Here is a 23,617-nt window from a genome sequence, read left to right as displayed (position 1 = left end):
GGATATAATCAACCAAAAAAATTATACACGTCCATAGGGTGATATAAATAAGTATAAGATTACAAATTACATTTTAAACCAGAATAAGTACAAGTTATTAAAAAACAGAAATCAGTGCTATGATGTATTTGTACCTCATCACTTTTTTAATTATTTTTATGACAGGAAAAATCGCTGGGGGGATTTTGTAGGGAGGAAGAAAATCCTGCACTCAAGTGGTCTGGGGCTAAGAATGTAGCTCAGGCACCACGACTGCCTCACAAGCGCAAGGTCCTGAGTTCAGTCCCTAGTACCACAAAGAGTCATTTGTGAAGATGGACTCTGTCTTCCACTGTTTCTCTTGCTAACAAATTTAGACCTTGTAACACTATGGCTTTCTATGGACCCAGGAGTATTCTATGAACTCTCACATTTCAACTTATTCTTTTCTTTCAAAACATCTTTAGCCTTCTACTTTCTATTATTGTTCTTTGTGATAGAAAACAAAGCCTCAGATTTTATTAAGTCCATTTTACAGCCATCTTCCCTTTCTTTGTTTTTTAAAATTATGGTAGGATAGGATAGGGAGGAGGGGGTGAAGGGAGAGCAGGGGTGTGGGGAAAAAATGAGAACCAACACCTGTCATGTAAAGGTAGAGGATCCCAATGATGAATGTAACTGTACTGTATACCTAAAATGTACCAATAAACTCAATGAAGAAAAAAAAATTTTGGTAGGAAAACCTCGAGATTCGGGTTTTAGACTTTGACTTCTTATTTTCAGGGCACCTTGTGAAAGGTTTTTATTTTCTGTAAAAGTTGTAAGTCAAGGTAGCACATACTAAGGGCTTTTCACTCAACCATACTTGGAAGGTTGTGGTGCTGTATTTGACGTAGAACTTTTTTCATTTGATAAATGCTCATGTCCAATATGTATTCTAGGAACAAATGATGCTTTATTTTGCCAAACAGACAGACCAAAATAACTAAAAGATGCAATTTTGCAGATAGTGTGTAACATAAGAAATCTTATTTTAGGGCATTCAGCATTTTTGAATGTAGAGGTGCCTTAGAAACTGCTACTGCACACTGCGGAGCATTTTGAATGAGAACAAAAGAGAGTGAGCCAAAGCCACCAGGAAAAGGGTCATGAGCTCAATACTGGCCATGGATAATCCTCTATGATTTTTAGAACATGTTTTATCTGTTTTACTTCTGGCTTTTGCTTAGTTTAATATCTTCCAATAACTCTTATTAGGAGAAATGCTACACAATCTTCATTATCCTTTAACAAGGGTAGTAAGTTCATCTATGACATCATTTCATGCCTTCTGTATATTAGTAAAGATACATTTTCTATTTTTTTTCATAGTAAACCATTGCCACATGCATCCCAATGACTACTGTTGTTATTTTAAGGTCACAATCCTTTGCTTATGCTTTGACTGCTCATTCTGGCTTGTTTCACTATACCGTCCAGCAGTGTTTTATGGTACTCAGCACTCCACTAAAATCTGGTAGGAAGTATATCAAGAATATGTAGCTAGAAACTTTCATTTCATACACGTAACTCACCACTTCAAAAGGAGTCTTCCATTTAAAAATATGTGCGTATGCGTGTGCATGGGTATATTATTCAGCTTATTATTATTTTCTCTTTTACTATATAATAGTTTACTATCCTACTAAATCAAATTGAGGAGTAATGTTCATCATAAGGAATAAGATAATTTATACAATGAAAGCATCCCATCAACAGAGTACTGAAACATCTTCGTTGTGCAGGTGTACGAAGTGTTCAAAGATACAGTCTACTGTGATGTTTGTGCTCAGATGTATAGCTTGCACTCATGTCGGTGTATCATTTTCTCCTAACAGTCGACTTCAAACCTCGCGCCAGCATGGATACTGTCCATCATATGTTACTGTTTGGATGCAATATGCCTTCATCCACTGGAAGTTACTGGTAAGGACAATGGACCTACTGTACACAAGGTTGTTTGAATATGTGGTGTTTAACAGTACCAAGTATATTTTAGCAAGGATTTTACAATTTAAAATTAATAAATAGCTGTGTTCTTCTTCCTAAAAAGACATTGTCGTATGTGTCATCATTGTTTATCACAGTTATTTAGTCTGCAGTGGAATGTATTTGTCAGTCTTCATCTACTTAATAAATACATCATGCACAGTGCTTCTGGGTGCAGACCTGTAATGACAGCCTAATAAGTTAGATTATTGATACTCTGGCCTTCATTTTCTTTGTAAGGTTCCTGATTCTGTGTAAGGAGCACAGTGATTTTATTAACTCATCACTCTTCTGCCTCAGACACTGTGCTGGCGATCTGGATAGACGATTTCACTTTATTCTGATGTCTCTGTCTCTACAAAGCAGGTGTTAGTATCCCTGCTTAACAGACAAGAAGTCTGAAGTTGAGAGAAATTTAGTAACTTGCTAAAGGTAACATAACTGGTTGATACAGAGCAGAATCAAACCCAAATGTCCAATTTTAAATGCAAAGTTATTTCCACTTTTTACCATATCACCTATCATTTATTCAAGTAACTATTGCAGTTTCTGCAGTTATTTTAATGATTCTGGTCTTTTCTTTTTGTGCATAAAATTCAGACATACACATAACATACTTTGCTCATTTTCATACTCACATCTTCCCTTCTTCCCTCCCCTGGCCCTCTGATCCACTTCTTTTCTAATAATCCTGGTGAGTATTAATATCCTGTCATGAACAATCAGTGAACCTCTATTAAATGTCTCTCATAGGCCAGAATGGTAGTGGATGCTATGGGAGTTTCTAGAATAAATTTGTTTTCTTCCCCTAGATGTTTATATCATATTTGTGGCTTGAAATCTTCCCTTTTATTTTGTCCTTTGGGATTCTTAAAGATCAGTGGACCCAGAAAATGGCTATGCATTTTAAAGTTTATTTTTCACCGATGCCAAGAATCATTGTTACATATTTTATAGTCCAGAATGACTAGAGTGCTTTCTTTTGTCCTGAGAAGGAACCTGTTTTAATGCCCTTTCTCTACATAATCATGGAGACTGATAGACCTTTCTCTGTGCATCCTAATGTTCATTAGTCTGATGGGAGGTGAGCAGCGCCAACTGCTTTCTAGCCATTTTTGTAATAAACAATTGTAATATGTATTTGGAACTGTTAAAAGCACAGGGCAATTAGTGAAAATCTCTGTGGACAAAGTACCATCAAAGCATTTGTTAATAGGCTTAAGTTATTTGATAAAAGGGGTGTATCGTATAGGAAACAAACTCAAGTGACTAGATTTATATAAAAATAGAGTCAGCAAATCACAGATCATTCCCTGTCTAGACAACAACTGCAGTTTTTGCTCTTCAGTAAATTTTCAGAAATTGAATTCTAGGATTAAAAGATTATTCTGTGACAGGCTTTTGTGAATCTTACTCAGGAAATCATATTCTTTGGTTTTTAAGCTTTAAAATTTTTTCTTTTGAAATTAACAGTATTTACCTTTGGATTAGATGTATTGAAAATAGCTAGAAGGGATGGAATCTTTTTAAATCTGCTTTAGCATCACTTCAGTTTCAGGGAGTGGGTCAAAAAATAAAATAGTACTTAAATGCGAATATGGATCTAATTGCTAAGAAAAAAAATTATAAAATTAACGAAAGTTAGTTCACCATTCTCATGTTAACACAACACCCAAGCAAATACATTACTTTGGCCCTTTAAAATATTTATTACTATTTTTAAATATACTATTTAAAAACTACATCCATAAAATATGTTGACCAAAATACTCCTGAGTTGGGGAAAAACGAGATTCAGAGAAAATAAATATGAAAATCAAAACAGAAATTGTGAAATAATTGCTATTTATATTATTGTTCTAAAATTATTACTTGAAAGGCAACATGGAAGAATGAAAACAGTGAACTAACTGGACGGATTCCCTGGGTAGATCATTTAGCTCATATGGGTTGGAGTTAGTTTCTACATTTTAGTGAAATGGTTGTACTAGGTCGTTTGTAAAATCTGTCTTTGCTTGAAAATCACGTACTGTTGTGAATATATAATCTATACAAATGCTGAGTCACTCTGGAAGGCACTGTAATGATTACTTGGCGATGTGTGAAGTGGTTGACTCATCCCAAGCAAGCAGCCCTCTGGCTTTGCCAGATAGTTGCATCATTGAGTAATTAGAATTCTTAGTAAATGCACCCATATCATTGTAAGTGGAATTTAAATTACCTGCTGGTGGCCCTATTCCTACTTAATTTATAAATTTGTAATAACTGGCTTTAATACCATAAAAATAGGGCAATAATTGATGCTGTTATTCATCTTCTTTTAACCAAGCCCAAGTCTTCATTCAACTTCCAAGAGTAGATAAAGGATTGCTCAACAGTCACACTAAGACACAGGCATTAAGTAAACCGTTCTAGAGACTCTGGCTTTACATTCTAGCTCTCTTTCCCCTTTGAAGATCATGTGGAATTTTATCCTCCAATACTGGGCAAAATCCATGCCTCTGTTAAAGAATTAGAGCTCAGGGGATATTTTTTTTATGGGCTGAACTTCTAGGTTGCTTCACAAAAACATCCTTCACCCTCCACCCCACCATGACTCACAGGTTCTGTCCTGGACATAATCAGCCAATGTGATGTGGTATTTTCCAACACTGTAGTCTCTTTTCCCCCCACCTGAATTATAACACTAATAGCAAAAGTCTATAATGTGTCAAACGTGTTGAATTCTTTTTCTAACATTTTTAAGTCATGGATTTATCACATTCATTTTACAGTTGCAAATATATTTTTCAGTTGCTCCAAGATACACATGGTATTTAAATGAAAACTCCCAAACTTTCACCTACATTTTGGGATAGGATACCTATAATGATTTTTGATGCATACAGATATGAAGAACTTGTTCACGCTCTGGGGAAATCTTCAAGGAATGCAGAGGTGTTTTAACAAATGAAGCAAAAGCTAATAAGATGTGTTAACACCAAAATGTCAAGCTGGGATTTTCTCTCTTTTCTGTTTTTCAGTTAGGATTTCCCCTATTTCACTTGAGTGTTCTGTTTTCATTGCCAGCAGGCTGGCAACGAGGCATGTGTCTTTAATATAGAAAACATTTTTCTCCTGAAATTATGAAGTTATAATTCATCCTCTGTCTCAGGCAGCACTTTTAATATGAAGGCAAAGAGCTATTCTGATGATGCTTCACTGTTGAGCTGCCCTCTGTTGCTCTTTGTAATTGCCTCTTTCTACTCTTCATTAAAATATATTTACAGTTATATTAACTTTACATGAAAATAGTAGACACAGCATGAAGCAGTTTTCATTATGTAGTCATTTTAATTTTATAGTTTTTTTTTCCTCTACCCACATTCCAGTCTTTTGTGTCTCATTCCAAATTAGCAGCCCACACTGGTAATGTGTCTAGTTAATTATATGCATGTGCATTTAAATTGCATACATTGATGTGAACCTTTTAATATACTGTAGGGTGGTCCCTTTATAGTTAGAGCGGGCCTGATGCTCAATTCCAAATTAACCTACCTCTGGAGGATGCAAATAAGGACCAACTGATGGAAAAGCAGCGGCTCTGCTGACCCATGTAAAAAAGGGAACGGTCTTGTCACATGTAACCTAATAGCTTCTTTTTCAGGCATTTTAAGGAGGAGACAGTTAACCACTTCTAGAGACCAACAGAGGAATTGCACCAACATCAGATCAAGTATAGCAATAGCATGATTTGTTGAACTTTATTTGGGCTTGCACACAATGCAAAGCATAGTGATTTTAAGTTCTCCAGATTTGTTGGCTAAATATGAGTCCTAAGTGAGCAGAAGATCGTGTGTGTGTGTGTGTGTGTGTGTGTGTGTGTGTGTGTGTGTGAGAGAGAGAGAGAGAGAGAGAGAGATCTGAAGATTGAATCCAAGGTTTAAGAAATGCTTTGCCATTGTGCCACATCCCCAGATGTTTTGGGGGGCTTTTTAGTGAACATAAGGACATAGAGGTGCTAAAAACTAGGTAATTTAAAGACTCTCTACTCAAAAGTAGTGAGTTTTTTGGAGCTCTTGGAAAATTTTATGATATTGTATTTGTGTATTCTGTGAATGCTGATAAATGGTTAGCTATTGAGAGTTCTAAGCTTTGAAAATTGTGGTTTTTGTTCCTATAAATTGGTTTGGACATTGGGGTAGTTCAGGGTGCTTTCTTTTTTTAAAAGTGTGTTGTTGTCTTGTGAATATTCTGTTCTGCTTAGCAGAGGGTGTAGGGATTACAGCAAAGCATGATGGCAAACTGCAAGATTTTTTGTGCAACATAAAGTGTGACATGGGATACACAGTGTGGTGGCCATTAATAGTAATTTTGTACAGTATTATGTGTTCCCAAAAGCAAAGAGTATTGAATGCTTTCCCCACAAAGAAATAATAAATGTTTGAGGATATAAATATGCTTAACCCAATTTAAATATTATGCAACATTAATGGTACCCGGTTAGTATGTACAATTTTATGCTTTGTGTTATAATCTAAGATAAAAGAACACTATGAAGACAAAAAGATAATGATGTAAACTTTTTTTAAAAAATCACACATATAAAATGTGCGATTAAAGTGGCTGAACTTTTTAATGTGTTCAGCTTTGTACTTTGATATGATTTTCTATGCACAGCTAAAAATATTTTTAGGTCTTGTAATTAGTATTTGATTTTAAAGGTATTTCTGATTACACTTACGACCAACTAGTCTTTACAAATCAAAGATGGCCTCCACAGGTTGTTTGATGTTTTCTGAAAAGCAGAATCCCAGTTGGTTAAATGAGGCTATTTCCAGCTGTTCTAACTTGGAATCAGTCTCAAGCTAAAGCAGCAGTTCTTTACCATCCTAGAAAGCTTTCCCTTGAATCCCTTTCAACTGCTTCTATTTGTTAGCCACCTGCTGTGTCTTTTTAAATGCCACTCTCTCCACAGGGTTACAGATGCTGATGAGGGGAAAGAGAAAAGTAGCTAAAACATGTAAATATATATCGAGAGGCCTGTATATGAGACACCCTGCTTGCTTATTCATTTAAGAAATCTCTTTTAGTAATGTTATTTTCCAGATAAGGCTATCCCTTTGTTACCTCTCTCATGACGATAATGATTCCTTGGTTGAGAACAGTATTTGCATATATGCTCTTTTCCACATGCAGCTACCTGTCACCTGTACGCTCTAAAGCAAGAATCACAGCATGCCTTCCACAGTCCTGTTTCTTCTGCCATAGGAAATTTCAAAAGTTAGACATACACAGTTAGACATCCTTCTCAGAGTAATTGAAAATAATGCACTTATAGAAATCTACACTGTCCTTTGTTTTAAGAGTTATAAAATGTGTCTTTAAGTACAGTAGCAAAGTTTAGATATAAATTTCTACCAAGCAAAAATTAGTCATATTCATCTGCTTTTTCACCTGTATTTTGTAACAGAGTTCTATTATATTTCATATGGGGATAGCATAGTGGATCAATTCATTAAAATACAGTTGATACCTATTTCTAACTTCTAGTCACCAATGATTATATTCCTTGGCTAATAATTTTCAAGCGTTTGGATTAGAGGTTTTGAGAGAAAGCTCCTTAGCTACTGCCCAAATCTTAGTGACTAATGTCAATTTTAATAAAATAAAATGTCATGGTTGTGATTGTTTTGACAATTTCAAGGGAAACAAACCACATAATTTTGGATACTAAATTTCTTCACAGGTCTAGCATTTGGGTTAGACAGAGTTGCAATACAGTAGCAGTGTTGTATTTAGCATAGAACTAAAACATTTAAATCAGAGTACCTTGGGTTCAAATCTCAACTTTATTTTTGGCATTTGCAATTAAATGAGTTAGTCTATATTGGTCTGTTTCCTCACCTATAAAATTGGGCCACTATTCTTGTCTTAATGGGCCACAATGCAGGCTAAGTGAGGTGATACAGGTAATGTGCCTGGTGTAGTGCCCAGCACATAAAAGTGGTAGCTCTTATTCTGATGCAATTATTAACAGAGTATTTATTAACTATCCATTATGTGCCAAGTTCTTTGTTAGGCACTGAGGATTTGTGCTTTGCACTCTGCTCTTAGGGATTTCATTGCCTTTCTGAACTCATCAGGGTGAAAGTTTAGGGGTTAGTTCCTGTGGTGCTGTTGGTCAGGCAGGTGCTTCTTAATCACCATTCTCATTTAGATTTCTAATTAAGTATCCCTCTAATGACTATGTTAATCCATACCCATTGCGTTGGTGTTCACATGGGATTAACTGAATTGGGAAAAATATTCTACAGATTTATAAGCAATAAATGGCATTCAGATACCTGACTCGTGCCAAATGCAGTTTCAAAATTTAAGGACACTCTACCTATGCCATTGATTTTATATTGTGTTTCTCAAAGAAACTTTCTAATTGCAGGTTAATCTTCCTGCTTGTTGTTCTGCTAGATACCAAATGCATTAAAATTAGAATTTAGTCTCACACAGACTTAACTAGAGCACATGACAATTTTAGTTGTTTAAGCAAAAAGAAGCACTGACTTACCACTACTGATTTTCCCTGAGTAACCTTGGATTTTTAATAGCTTTTAACAGATACAACCAGAGAGTACTTTAACAGTCAATCATGGTTTATTTGGATAATTTAAAATGACAGGCTAGCACTTTTCAGTGCTTGGCAGTCAGAAAATATTCATGCCATCCAAATGGTTTCCCTGTGGATTAGAGGTAAGAAGGCTTGAATAGGAAAGATCCAAGAATCTAGACTTGCCTTATTTACCAGTGTTGATCCATGTCATTTTTACTATGAATACCAAGAAACCACAAGGGAGTTCTATGTGAATCTTTTCTCAATATAATTGTGTTAATCTGGAAAAGTCTTTAGGAAAGCTGATAGAATGGTAAGAATAAGAAACCTGGTTGATGAGGCCTGAAATTACAACAGCCATTGATCAAAGGTTACACTGATTCCTAGCCTTGAGACTCTTCTTACTAATAAGAATAGAAACAACTCCTCTATTTCTGTAGGACCCTCTTTCGAATGCCAAAATGCACAATACTGTCTCTCTTCTGCTGGTCGTTTTTTTGTGGGAAAATATGGTGCCATTTTCCTTTAAAATGAGAACTAGAAATGAGAAAACAAGAATTGCAAGGTTTTATCTAAGAGGTCTTTACTGCTCAGTTGTGTTATCTGTTTTGGGACCAATTTCTTCACTTAATCTTCTCACCCATTAAGTCTTACGGTTGCTTTCAGTATCTCCACATCCTCCAGTGAGTGACTCTTTACTCAGTCTTTAGTTTAATACTTTCTTTATAAAACATAAAACAGTGTTTCAAATAAAGCCAAGGTTTGCTTTTGAAGCTCTTATTTTGATAAAAGAATAAAGTATAAAATTGTTGTCTCTGTGAATATATCAGAACACTTTGTTTCATCTAACATTTGATTTAGAATTGCATACACAAATTGCAGAATCCAGAAATGATAAAATCAACCAAAGTTTATCTTCATATAATATTCCCTGCCCATAAATCAACAGCATGAATTAAGATAGAAGGGATTATGATAGCCAGAGGAGTTCGGCTGTGTGGCTTTTGAAGTTATTTAAATTCTCTGAACTTTTTCAGCTTTAAAGTGTAATCCTTTTGTAGTGTTCTGATGAGAATGAATATAATCTGGTTTGTACAAAATACAAGGCAAACATTAGTTCAAATATAGCTACAGTTATATTTAAAAGTTTTTCAGCCAAATTTTTAAATTCTTTTTTTATACTTGACAGTGGAATACAATTTTAGTTGATCCTTTTAAGAGCCTGTATATGGAAAGTTTAAAACTGACATACAGGGAGAATTTCCCACACATTTATTGAATGTTTACTAAATGGCAGGCAAGACTCCGGGTGCCAGGAATATAGGATGGAGAGAAGGCCTCACCCAAATCTCACAGTCGGATTGGAGAGACAGATAACTAAACTGGTACTTAGAACAAGTGTTACAGTTTAAAAGAACAGAAGTTGGATAGAATGAGACCAGAGAACATTTCCTTCAGGAAGAAAACTGGAACTGAATCTTGAAGGAGACGGTTAATCAAATTTTTCAGGCATAGAGCTAGAATGGGGTATTCCGGGCAAAGTGAAGAGCAGAGAAAAGAGATTAGAAGTGGGAATAAGTTGGCATGACTAGAGGGTCCTTGTCTGGAGAAGTAACAAGGCCTAAGATCATAAAAGGCCTCGTGTTGTGCTATATAATATTTGGATTTATTGTGGTGTTATTTGGGGAAGCATTCAGAAGACTTTAAGCAAGTAAATGTCATAATCAAGTATTTAACTCAGAAACATTTACTAAACCAGTTTTCAATGTTATACTTCAATCTGGTTTCTTCAAGTCATAAATTGAAAATCATCTTCCATATCAGAGGAAATAATTATCTTGTTTAACCTAAGACTCATCACATTAATGTTAGGCATTTGTATATTTATGAACTTTGTTGAAAGCTATGAAAATTACCACTCAGTATCTTTAAATTTTAGTAGCTCACAGCAGTGAGATACAAAGTTCATCACATCTGACAATCTCATTTCTTGAATGATTATAGCTTAAGGCTCAGAAAAAGACTGTGCTTTTGGACCCTGTCCAATACTGTAAGCCTTTTAATACGCTTTGGCATGAAGATGTCACAGACACTCATTGTGATGCACAGTTCTCACATGGTAATAATCCTTCATCATAAGTATATTGTACTTGACAGTGAACAGGAAGAACCACTAGTTGATGTGTTTTACATTACACATTACACAGTCTCTTTTTGCAGCCTGATTTATGGGGGAGAAAGCATTTGTTAAGTCCAGCCTTACTGGGATATTAGCCATAGTTCTGGTTCCCTCACCATTGTTCTCAACAGTTGTCTTCTTTTTTTCTTTTTTTTTCCCCCATTAAGTGTACTGGTACATTTTACATATACGTTAAGATAATGTTCACCATTCAGAATTTGTACATGTACAAGGTATATCTTGGTTCTTGTTTTTTCCCATTTCCCTTCCTTCCCTTCCACCCCTCCACCCCTCCCTATTCACCAGTCATCTTGTGTCTGTAAGGAGGACACACAGTAGGAGTCCCTGCCTATGAGTATGAAGGGACTTTAAAGTGGTTTTTATGTCTGCATCTTAAGTGTTTTCCAGTTTTCTAGCTTTAATTTCTAAGCTATTTAGGAGACCAACACATTCTTTTGTAGGTCATGGGTGCTACTCATTTTTTCTTATGTGAACCAGCTTTTTCCGAGGAAAGCTGTATTGTATTTATCCTTGTCTTTGATAGTCTTCAAACATTTGATATCTGCCTAATTTTCTGCCTCTAACCCTATTTAACCCCAGTTTTCTCAAACATAAACAACATAAAAGCAACATAAAAATGTTACCTAGCAGTATTTTGAGCAAATCCAATTCTATAACAGAATAAAACTAAGAGCTATAGTGCCATTAGGAAAACATGTATGATTTGGAATTAGATTACCATCTATCAAATTTGACCTACCAGATGCCCTAATGACCATCCTGGATACCTTCTGTACAGCATCACCATGTTTCAACACCATAACCCTCTCAAAGAGATGTTCATGCAGGCCTCAGCTTTTCAAGGGCTTCTGAACACACCCAAGAATTACAGAAATGGAACTCTATATACACTGATCTGCCCAGATATTCTCCTTGTACAACTCTGTTCTCAGTGATGAGTCTTCAGATAATACGAATGTTTTATTAAATAATGTAGTACGCTCGTATAGTGTGTTGAGGTTTATAAAGTGCTTTTCATTTTTATCTTATTTGATTTACAGAATAACCTCTGAGGCAAGTGTAATTATCCCTGCTTTACACAGGAGAAAATTAAGGCTCACTAGCATTATGTGACTTGCACAAAATAATTTATGAATTGCACAGCCAGTATTTATACCCTTTCAAACATATATGCAAAGTCAGGAGTCTGTGAAGTGGGGTACACTTGTATTACTGAAGGCATTATTTGTTTCTGTGGCCAAAGATTTTTTTTATAACAACACTGATCCCTAGGGGGAAAATATTCATGAGATTTCTTTCAGTTTGCTTCTAGGTTCCCACTTCATTAGTTTATATAGTCTCTGTATTTAATGCTTGCTTTTCTACCTGATTATACAGACTGCATTCCACACCTGAACATCTCAAAGTAAAAATTATGCACCTACTACATGCGATCGTTCTATGCAAGGCAACAGTCAAACAAACAAACTCAAAATAACCCTTCCCCTTTTATAAATGCTTTCTTCGTATAGAAATTGTTTGTTTCAGGTTTCATTAGGATCTCACCTGCTCTTAATATACAATGATGTATGGTTATACTTTGCATTTAAATGCTTCCCCTGATGTAGAATGATTTAAGCCTTTCACTACTTAAATATTCACTGTAGCAACTTTTGTTTCAGGTTTTGTGATGAAGGAACCTGTACAGATAAAGCCAATATTCTGTATGCCTGGGCAAGAAATGCTCCCCCGACCAGGCTCCCCAAAGGTACATCAGAGACTTCTTGATACTATTATGTTAATGTTATGCTTAACTTCTCCCTGAAGTACTTATTAAAATGTACTTTCTAGCAGTTGTTGACTGTCCCACAGTATGCTTGCACACCGAAAGTACTTGTGTCACCTACTTTGTGTTGAAAGGTTTCTCTTAGGTACATTTTCTCCGCCTCTCTTTGGTTAAGTAGTTTGCCCTCATAACAGTTTAGACTGAATTAGGAACTATCCAAGTATACCTCAAGCCACCTTTGGCCTAAGGCACGTTGGCTCTTGACAGCAGCAGCATTTCATGAGCCAAGAGAGCTAGGAATTAAATAAATTGCTGTTTCAGCAAACAGGTTTTTTTATAGTCCTGGAACCTAGGTATTTAATGTGATGCCAAAGCCCAGCTGGCCTTCTGACGTCACTTCTAAGCTGCTGATAGTTTTCAGTGTGAGAGTGAATTACTAGACTCTCTTTTGTTACCTGCGTGTTTCATAATATCAAAGGGAGCATGTGGTTCCATGGCAGAATGAGGCTGCCATGGTTTGGGGTGGGCTTGTGATCCACATGCCCCTCTCTTGCCTCTCTGATTTATGCCAGAACCCCTAGCTGATGTCTCTTTCACATTGCTTCAAATGAGCTTCAGATTCTTCTTACTGTGCTACGTAACCACCACCAAACAGGTCTCAGCACCACTAGGAAGGTCTGTCATGGATTTGTTGACATTTTTAGAGCAGACCGAATAAAACTCTCCTCTGCCTATGCTTTATCTCTAGATTTTTTTAAAGGCCATTAGCAAACTCAATGTCCATTAGAAATCTTTTCTTAATTAAGTTTATTGGCACACTTTAGGTATACAGTACAGCTACATTCATCACTGGGATTTTGTACCTTTACATGACTTATCTTGCTTCTTATTTTTTCCCCATCCACCCTGCCCTCCCTTCACCCCCTCCACCCTTCCCTGTTTACAAAGACAGTTTCCATGTTTTTCCTTTTCACATATTTTTTCTTTTACTTTTTTCCCTTTCCCCTACCCTCCCACTTCCTGTACTCTTTTAGACCTTTTCTTCCTATTACACAATATCAGTTATGCATTTTGATCCTTGTTTACACTTTTAGGTTTTCACACCGAATATTCACTGGCATACTGGACTTAGGAATTGAGTTAGTAACTGGATTTCTTTGATGGCATTTTTGTAGATACCCATTTTCACATGAGAAGAAAAGTAATTCCCCTGAGACGCTTTTATGAAGTCTGTTTTCTATATTCAACATGAAAATAAAAATGAATGAGTATATGTAAATCAAAATGAAAAATGGCTTTTGTAGTCTACTAAATGACCAACAAGGAGAGTATTCTGTTTCAATTTGTTCCACTTTAAAAGTGAATGAATTGTCCTGTTAAAGTATAAATGATCACTCTGGTTCTAAAATGGGAACTGTAAATAGAGTTCTGTAGAGCTTTGAGAAAGAATGACACATCATAGTAGAAATTTTGGTCAATGTCTACTTTATTGGTTTTTATGTAACATAGTTTTATAGGTTACATTCTGTTTTATTTTACTTTGGATTTTATAGATTAGTAATCCAAGCTCCACTTTAAGACTTCTATTTCTAAAATACTAACTTATCTTTTTTGGTAAATTTTTAGGTGTTGGATTCAGAGTTGGAGGAGAGACTGGAAGTAAATATTTTGTTTTGCAGGTGCATTATGGTGATATTAGTGCTTTTAGAGGTAAGTTTTGAAATGTTTGTACTGAGCATAACTTTCACTTCAGTATTGTTTCAAAATGAATGCACCTTGAGACCATAATGTTAAGTGAAATAAATCAGACACACAAGCTTAAATAACTCATGATTTCTCTTATATGAGAAACCTGAAGTATAAATAATTTAAGAGCTAAATAAAAGATATATAATAGGAAGTAGGGAGATAAAGGATCAAGAGATGGAGGGAGGAGAAGGTGGAAGAGGAACGTGAATGGATAAAGAAAGAATTAAGATGTGTTATGTACACGTACCAACTCCACACAGGAATGTAAATATGTGCTACAAACATTTACTAGTAGAAAAGGACCTGAGATATTCTCATGATATTCTCCCAAATAAAGTGTATTCTTATCTGCATAACAAAATGAAGAAAAGCCCATATCCTCTGCTCACTCAGATGTTTCCTTTAATTTGAAACTATTGAAGGAATAACTTTTATGCTAAAATTTACCTCTCATATGCAAGCTTGCATCCAACTGCACTGTCTCTCTTTACTTTCCAGTATTTTGTCTTGTCTGCCTGTGCTCTCTCTGCAATGCCCCTCATTCCGAGCACCAGTGTCGGAAAGCCTAGAAAGGGACTGGTAGTTTCTGTGTCTGACTAGGAGCCCGTCGTTGGGAGGTTGCAGGCTGTGCAGTGCTGGGGAGCTTCTGACACTCAGGCTGGCGGGCCTCATGTGTAATCCACTCTGGCCATGTCATGAACTCATCCGTGGCCCCACTGCATCAGTGCCTCCAGACCCCACCTAGCAGCAGACACTGCTGAGAACTCCTAGAAACCTGCTGCTCTTCCTGTGATCACCATGTCATTTAAATGCCCCTTTTCTTATTCTAAAATAATTAACATGAAGAAGGGGCACGGTTCCCAAGGCAACTGAGAATGGCGCTTGCTATTCCTTCACTTCCTTTGGCCAAATTCTAACCGCATTTTGGATTCACACTCTTTTGTTCATGAGTACATATTAGGCAGACTCCTCTAGCTTGTTGGTTGGTTTTGTTTTGTTTTGTTTTTTTGCTGTGTCTTGCTGATTTCCACGGTCTCTCCCAGATTCTCTAGTTTACCATTATATGTTTGCTAGCAAGCCTTTTATCCTTCCTTCTCCAAACACGTCACATATTGACGAGTGCAGACGTAGATGTCTCTGTGTCCCTGCGACATTGCACTCGGCCCCTGCTTGAGAGGGGGGTGATCGGGGGAGGGTCCCAAGAGCCTCAGCATGAGGGTGCAGTCTTCCTGTCCATCAGTGAAAAACCGTAATCAATACTGGCACATATATGATCAGTTAACCAAGCCTATGGACCTAGCTTCCAAATAAAATTTGCTTTCATAGTAAAAGTATATTTCGACATGTGCCACATAAGTTTTCCTTTACAGAATGAAACCTGTGTTAAAACGTTAACTCTCTGTAATGACAAGGTAAGGTTTTGTTGAAAAGAAAGAAATAAATAATGTTTACATTTGAGGAACAAAACAGAAATTATCTGCTTGGAAAACTCAGCATGTTTGTATCAGTAAAACAGGCAGATTCGAACATGAATTCTAAAGCAATGACCAAGCTGTATTGTATTTTCAAAATGACAAAAAAGCCTTCCCTGACTGAACAGGACAACTACAGCAGCTATTTATTTATGCATGCATACTTTTCCAAACCTTTATTCCTCTTAAAACCCTGAACTTCACATCTCAACCTGATTTTTCTTAGTTTTGTTGAATTTTTAATACATGCTAGGAGAAAATGGATTCATATACTAGTGCTTTTTATCTTGATTAAGTTTATTGCTACCTTTTAGGTATACAATACAGTTACGTTCATCATTGGGATCTTGTACTTTTACATGACTTGTATCGGTTCTTATGTTTTTTTCCTCATTGAGTTTATTGGTATATTTTAGGTATACAATACAGTTACATTCATCATTGGGGTCTTGTACCTTTACATGACAGGTCTTGGTTCTCATTTTTCCCCCTTGTCCCTGCCCTCCCTTCACCCGCTTCTCCACTCTGCCTTTATAAACACTTCATTTCCTTTTTCTCATATTTTTTTCTTTTTCCTTATTAGCTTTCCCCTACACTTCCCACTTTCCCTACACCTTTAGCCCCTTTCTTCCTATTTCACATTGTCAATTATCTCATTAGGATCTTATGTACTATTATAGTTTATTCACACCAGAGATACTATTCGGTATTTACAACTGTGTGACTTATTTATTTCACTTAGGAGTATATCCTCCATATGTATCCATTTTCCTATGAATGAATCTAATTTCTCATTCTTTATGACTGAGTAATATTCCATTTTATAGAAAAACCACAGCTTCTTTATCCAGTTTCCAACAGATGGTCAAATGGGCTGATTCCAAGTTTTAGCTATTTACAAACTGTGCTGCTATAAACATAGGTTTGCATATATCTCTGTGGTATGATTCTTTTAATTCTTTTGGAAAGATACCCAGCATAGTAATAGCTGGGTCAAATAGGACTTCTAATCCTAGTAGTTTGAGGTATCTCCATATTGATTTCCACAGTGGTTGCACCAGTCTGCACTCTCACCAACAATGGAAAAGGGTTCCTTTCTCCCCACAACCCTGCCAGTATTTGCTATTGGTTGATTTATTGATAGCAGCCATTCCTACTGGGGTGAGGTGGAATCTCAGTGTTTTTTTCATCTGCATCTCTCCAATGACCAGTGATGTGGAACATTTTTTCATATATTTACTTGCTGCTTTTACTTCTTTGTCTGAGAAATGTCTGTTCATTTCAGATGCCCATTTTTGAATCGGGTCTTTATATTTGGGGGTGTTGCTTTGAGTTCTTTATATATTCTAGATAGTAGTCCTTTGAGGAGCAGCTGGTGAAAATTTTTTCCCACATTGTAGATTGTCTCCTAGTTCTGTTGATGATTTCTTTTGCAGTACAGAAACTTTTTAATAAGATGAGATCCCAGTTTTTGATTCTTTCTGCTAGTTCCCGTGCTACTGAGGATTTGTTCATAAAGTCTTTTCCTATGCTAATTTCTTCAAGAGTTCTGTCTAACTTATCTTCCAGCAAGTTTAGAGTTTCTGATTTAATATTTAGATCTTTAATCCACTTGGATTTTAATTTAGTGCATGCTGAAAAATAAGGATCCAGTTTTCATCTTTGGCAGGTTGAGATCCAGTTTTTCCAACACTATTTACTGAAGAGTTTATCTTTCCTCCACTGAGGAGGGTCAGCTCCTTTGTCAAAGATGAGGTAGCTGAGTATATCTGGAGTTGTTTTTGTGTCTTCCAGTCTGTTCCACTGATCCTTAGGTCTGTTTCTTTGCCAGTACTATGCTGTTTTTATCACAGTGGCTTTGTAGTATAGTTTCAAATTGGGAATTGTTATACCTGCTGCCATGTGTCTGTTGCCTAGGATGGCTTTTGCTATTCTAGGTCTCTTATAGTTCCAAATGAATTTTTGGATTCTTTTTTCTAGTTCTGTGAAATATAGTGTTGGAATTTCAATTGGCATTGCATTGAATCTATATAGCAGTTTTGGTAGTATGGTCATTTTCACTATGTTGATTATTCCTAGCCAGGAGCAGGGGATATCTTTCCATTTTCTTATATCCTCTTGGATCTGTTTTTTCAGAGTGCTGTAGTTTTCAGTGTAGATGTCTTTTGCTTCTTTTGTTAGATTGATTCCTAGATACTTCATTTTTCTGGATGCTGTTGTGAAAGGAATTGTTTACCTAATTTCTCTCTCAGGGAGTCTGTTATTTGTGTACAAGAGGGCTATTGATTTTTGGGTGTTGACTTTGTATCCAGCTACTCTGCTAAAAGTATCAATTAAGTCTAGAAGTCTTTTGGTGGAGTTTTTTGAACAGAGTATCATATCATCAGCAAATAATGACAGTTTAACTTCTTCCTTTCCTATCTTTATTGCTTTAATTTCTTTTTCTTCTCTAATTGCTGTGGCTAATGTTTCCAGAACTATATCGAAGAGGAGTGGTGATAGTGGGCATCCTTGTCTTGTTCCTGATTTTAACATGAAAGTTTTGAGTTTTTGGCCATTTAATATGATGCTGGCTGTTGGTTTTTCATAGCTGTTGGTTTCATAGATAGCCTTTATTAAGTTGAGATATAGACCATCTATTCCAATTTTTGCAGGGTTTTTCTCATGAATGGGTGTTGAATTTTGTCTAATGCTTTTTCTGCATCTATCGAGAGGATCATGTGGATTTTGTCCTTGACTTTCTTAATATAGTGTATTACATTAATTGACTTACATATGTTGAACCATCCTTGCATCCCTGGAATAAATCTGACTTGGTCAGGATGTATGATCTTCTTCATGAGCCTCTGTATTCTCTTTATTAGTATCTTATTAAGGAATTTTGCATCTATATTCATTAAGGAGACTGGCCTGTAGTTCTCTTTTTTAGTTGCATCTTTCCCTGGTTTGAGAATCAAAGTGATACTTGCTTCTAGGAATGAATTTGGAAGTATTCCTTCCCTTTCAATTTCACTGAAAAATTTTCAGAGTAAAGGTAGTAATTGTTCTCTAAATGTCTTGTAAAATTCAGCAGTGAATCCATCAGGATGTGGTCTTTTCTTTGTTGGTAAATTTTTAATTACATTTTCAATTTCACTGATTGTAATTGGGGTGTTTAAAATGTTTTTATGTTGTTTGTTCAACTTGGTAATTCACAAGTACATAGAAATTGGTCTATTTCTTCTGTGTTTTCCATTTTGTTAGAGTACAGGTTGTCAAATTAGGTATTAATTATCTTCTGGATTTCTGTTGGATCTGTTGTGACTTCGCCTTTTTCATTCCTGATTGCATGCATCTGAGCCTTTTCTTTCCTTTTTTTGTTAAGGTTAGCTAAGGGTTTATTGATTTTATTTATTCTTTCAAAAAACCAACTCTTTGATTCATTTATTTTTTGTATCATTTTCTTAGTTTCCATTGCATTGATTTCTGCTCTAATCTTTATAATTTCCTCTCTTTTTTGAGCTTTGGGTTGTTCTTGCTCTTATTTTTCTAGTAGTCTAAGATTCATCATTAGGTTATTTATTTGAGCTCACTCTGCTTTTCTAGTGGGGGCATTGAGTGCTATGAATTTCCCACGTAGAACTGCTTTCATTGTGGCCCATAGAATCCTGTATGTTGAATTGGCATTTTTATTTATTTGTAAAAACTGTCTAATTTCTTCTTTAATTTCCTCTGTGACCCATTGATTGTTCAGGAGAGTGTTGTTCAATTTCCATGTGTTTGTGAAGTTCGTATGGTTTCTTATGCTATTGATCTCTAGCTTGATTGCAGCATGATCTGATAATATACAGAGGATAACTTTGACTCTTTTGCATTTATTCAGATCTGTTCTGTGAGCTAGTATGTGGTCTATCTTGATGAATGACCCATGTCTGAAAAGAATGTATATTCTGATTTTGTGGGGTGGAACACTCTATAGATGTCCAATAAGTCCATGCGTTCAAAAGCTTGGTTGAATTCTAGTATTTTGTTGTTGATTTTCAACCTAGATAATCTATCTGTCTATTTGTGATAGTGGGATGTTCAGATCCACTACTACAATTGTATTAGTGCTTATTTGGTTTTTCATGTTACTTGATATTTCTTTTACATAGTTGGTGGCATTAATATTTGGTGCACATATGTTTATGATTGTCATCTCTTCCTCTTGAATTGTTCCCTTTACAAGGATGTAGTGGCCTTGTCTTTCTTAATCAGTTTTGGTTTGAAATTTACTTTATCTGCAAATAAAATTGCTACCTCTGCTTTTTTCTGGGCTCCTGTGGCCTGGAGAATTGTTTTCCATCCTTTCACTTTCAGTCTATGGGCTTCTTTTTGCACTAGGTGTGTTTCTTGTATACAACATATTGTTGGATTTTGCTTCTTAATCCATTCTGCCTGTCTATTTCTCTTGATTGGTGAATTGAGGCCATTGACATTAATGGTTATAACTGATATGTAATGACTTATTATTGTCATGTTATTTTCCTTTTGTTGACTCTTTTAAATTTTTTGCCCTCTCCTTTTAGTTTCTTCCCTTTCCTATTTGATTTGCTCTGTTGGGCCTCATGGTATTGTGAACTTCATTGTCTTTTTCCAGGATATTGTTTAGAATTCCTTGTTGTGGTGGTTTCATATTCATGAAGTTTTTCAGGTGTTCTTTGTCACAGAAGTATCTTATTTCCCCATCCATTTTGAAAGAGAATTTTGCAGGATACATCAGTCTAGGTTGGAGATTGTTTTCTTTTAGGTCTTGAAATACCTCACTCCAGGCTCCCCTTGACCTGAGGGTTTGTGTTGAAAAGTCTGCTGTGATTCTGATGGACTTTCCTTTGCATGTGATTTGTTTCTTTTCTCTTACTGCTTGTAGTTTTTTGTTCTTCTGTCGGGTTTCTGGGTTTCTTGATTATTACATGTCTAGGTGTAAATTTTTTTTTGATCGTGGCTAGTTGGGGTCCTATATGCCTCACTTATCTGTATGTCAAGTCCTTCCCCTCTGGCAAGTTTTCTGTCATTAATTCTGTGAACAGCTTTTTTAATTCATTTGTATTTTCTCCTGCTACTTCATGGATTCATAATCAGTCTTATGTTATTCTTCTTTGCATCATCTAGGAGTTGTTGGATCAATGTCTCATGATCCCTTACTGTTTTTAAGAGATCTCTCTTTTCATGGTCACTGACTACAATCCTATCTTCTTTATCTGAGATTCTATCTTTGCATTCTTTTATTCTGTTGCACACACTTTCAGTAGAGTTTTTAATCTCTGGATATCTGTTTGAATCTGTTTTATGGATTCCCTTTCTTTCCTATGTTGGGCATTCACTGTTTCCATTTCTTATGCTGGGCCTTCCTGGCTTCTATCATGGTCCTGAGCTCATCTATTTTTTTCTCAGTTTCTGTTTTAGAGTCTTGAATCATGAATTCCATTTTGCTCACCATCTCTATGGTTATCTGGGAAATTATTTCTGTTTTGAATTTTTATAGAGCCTGATTGATCTGTTTTGTTACTTCCTGTGCTATGGGTTCAGGGTGTCTTTCTGGTTCACTATCAGACTTTTCAGCCTCATTTGCCCTACTGTTTGCCATTGGTGGTCTGGAGATCTGTCTTTGTGTCTTGCTTAAGTGTTTTCTCATTTTTATTTTTGTTGTTGGGTTGTCTTTGGTTTAATTTCTGGGTTATTACTTAAATCTTCCTGATATAGTTGCACTTTAGCTTTTGAGTCTCTAATGACTCATAGACATTCTCATTTTCATAATATCAGAGAAAACAACTCTTAAATCAATCACAATCCTTTATCCCAATTGATACAATCAGCAACACAATAGGATCAAGTGCAACTTGCAAATTGGCCACTTGTGGTAGTCATTAATCTATCACTTTTAAACCATGTGAATTAAATTAAAATCAAGAAGCAGCCCAAAATATTTTTGCAGTGAATACACTTTTCAATATAACATCTCCATTTAGGATGGGGGCTTAGACAGAGTTAGGACAAGAGGAGTAGATAAATCAAAGAATTGGAGAAGGTTTCAAGTGAAGCCAGAGGACATAGAGTGACCATACACTCTTTAGGAAACTATTAAATTCAAAAGGCATGGACAGAATTCAAGAATATATCCCCTTAACAGTAATAGGGGCTCAATTTCCCTTGAAACTATTGACCCATGAGTGAGCTAAAATGACAGAAGAGAAGAACATAAAGAAAAAAGAAGAAATGATAAAAAAAGAAATCTGAGTTAGGGCAGGATCAGAAACAGAAAGGAAGATGAGGGACAGATATGGTGGAGCAAGAGACTAAGTTGGAGAAAGAGGACAGAAAAAAGAAAGAATTTGCAGAGTGGAATGAGGAAAAGAAAGAAAAAAATGAATTTGAAGGTCCTCTTTCAGACTATAACTCTGCTGTTATAATATACCACGTGTGCAGCCATGTGCAGAACCAAGTCCTCTGATCTTAGCTAGCCAATGGCATATCCCCTCAACTCAGACTGACCTCAGGCCTCAAGGCCCAGATTGAGTTCACTGACCTCCTGTAGGGTTGAACTTCACACAGTTCTACTACAGGTTTCCCCTACCCCTTTTTTAAAGATGTTCAAAGTTGGGAGCTCATAAAAATACCCTTTATGACCATCTATACCTCTGCAGAGTGTGTCCAAGGACTGGCACAATCAGGAGGTCTGAGAGCAGGGGAAGGGGGGGTGTTTCAGGAGTGCCCACCCAGCTACCTTCCTTGCTTGAGCTGGTGGTGGTGCAGGCAGGGGAGAGCGTGGCTACATGGTCCCACCAAATGGGCCCAAGCAGGCTGGTGGGAGAGCAGATCTCCAATCAGCCTTCCCAAGTCTCACCTTCCTCGCTGGGGCTGGTGGAGCACATGCAGGGGAGCATTGTATTGGTTCTTATTTTTCCCCATTCCCCAGCCCTCCCTGCATCCCACACCCTTCCCAGTTTACAAACACATTGTTTCCATGTTTTTCCTTTTCACATTTTTTTCTTTTTCCTTTTTACCTTTCCCATACTTCCTCTACTCTTTTAGACCTTTTCTTCCTATTACACAACATCAGTTACACATTTGATCCTTATTTAAACTTTTAGCTTTTCATACCATAGTAACTACTTAGTATTTACTCATGTGATTTACTAAATTCACTTAAGAGTATGGCCTCAATGTGTGTCTACTTAGCTATAAATGTCTCTAGTTTCTTGTTCTTTGTGGCAGAGGAGTACTCCATTTTATAAAACACACACACACACACACACACACACACACACACACACATCTTCTTTATCCAGCCTCCAGCTGATGGACAATTGGGCTGTTTTTCAATTTTAGCTATTACAAACTCTGCCAGTATAAACATAGGTGAGCATTTTTAACTGTGGAATGATTCTATTAATTCTTTTGGAAAGATACCCAGCATAGGAATAGCTGGATCAAATGGGACTTCTAATCCTAGTAGTTTGAGGTGTCTCCATATTGATTTCCATAGTGGTTGCACCATTCTGCACTCCAATCAGCAATGAAGAAGAGTTCCTATCTCCCCACAACCCTGCCAGTATTTGTTATTAGTTGATTTATTGATAGCAGCCATTCCTACTGGGGTGAGGTGGAATCTCAGTGTGGTTTTCATCTGCATGTCTCGAATGATCAATGATGTTGAACATTTTTTATATGTTTATTTGCTGCTTTTATTTCTTTGTCTGAGAAATGACTGTTCCTTTCAAATACCCATTTTTGAACTGGGTCTTTATATTTGCAGGGTCTGATTTTTTTTTGAGTTCTTTATATATTCTTTTTTTTTTTTTTTTTTTTTCGGGGTT

At 36.2% G+C, this 23,617-nt stretch overlaps 1 protein-coding gene across 1 annotated transcript in view; it reads left to right on the top strand.

Moving 5' to 3' along the window:
* Positions 1–23,617, top strand: part of Pam (peptidylglycine alpha-amidating monooxygenase) — a 141,260-nt gene that overhangs the window by 17,486 nt on the left and 100,157 nt on the right. Inside the window, exons 3-5 of the mRNA XM_033767513.1 lie at positions 1,857–1,944; positions 12,458–12,543; positions 14,188–14,271. Of these exons, the coding sequence (XP_033623404.1) occupies positions 1,857–1,944; positions 12,458–12,543; positions 14,188–14,271 (258 nt within the window). The remainder of the gene's footprint in view (positions 1–1,856; positions 1,945–12,457; positions 12,544–14,187; positions 14,272–23,617) is intronic.

This window comes from Fukomys damarensis, unplaced genomic scaffold (genome assembly GCF_012274545.1).
Source record: "Fukomys damarensis isolate Sample0158 unplaced genomic scaffold, DMR_v1.0_HiC HiC_scaffold_3, whole genome shotgun sequence".
NCBI classification, from domain to species: domain Eukaryota; kingdom Metazoa; phylum Chordata; class Mammalia; order Rodentia; family Bathyergidae; genus Fukomys; species Fukomys damarensis.
Note: the sequence above shows the minus strand (reverse complement) of the source record. Positions and strands in the feature narration are given on the sequence as shown.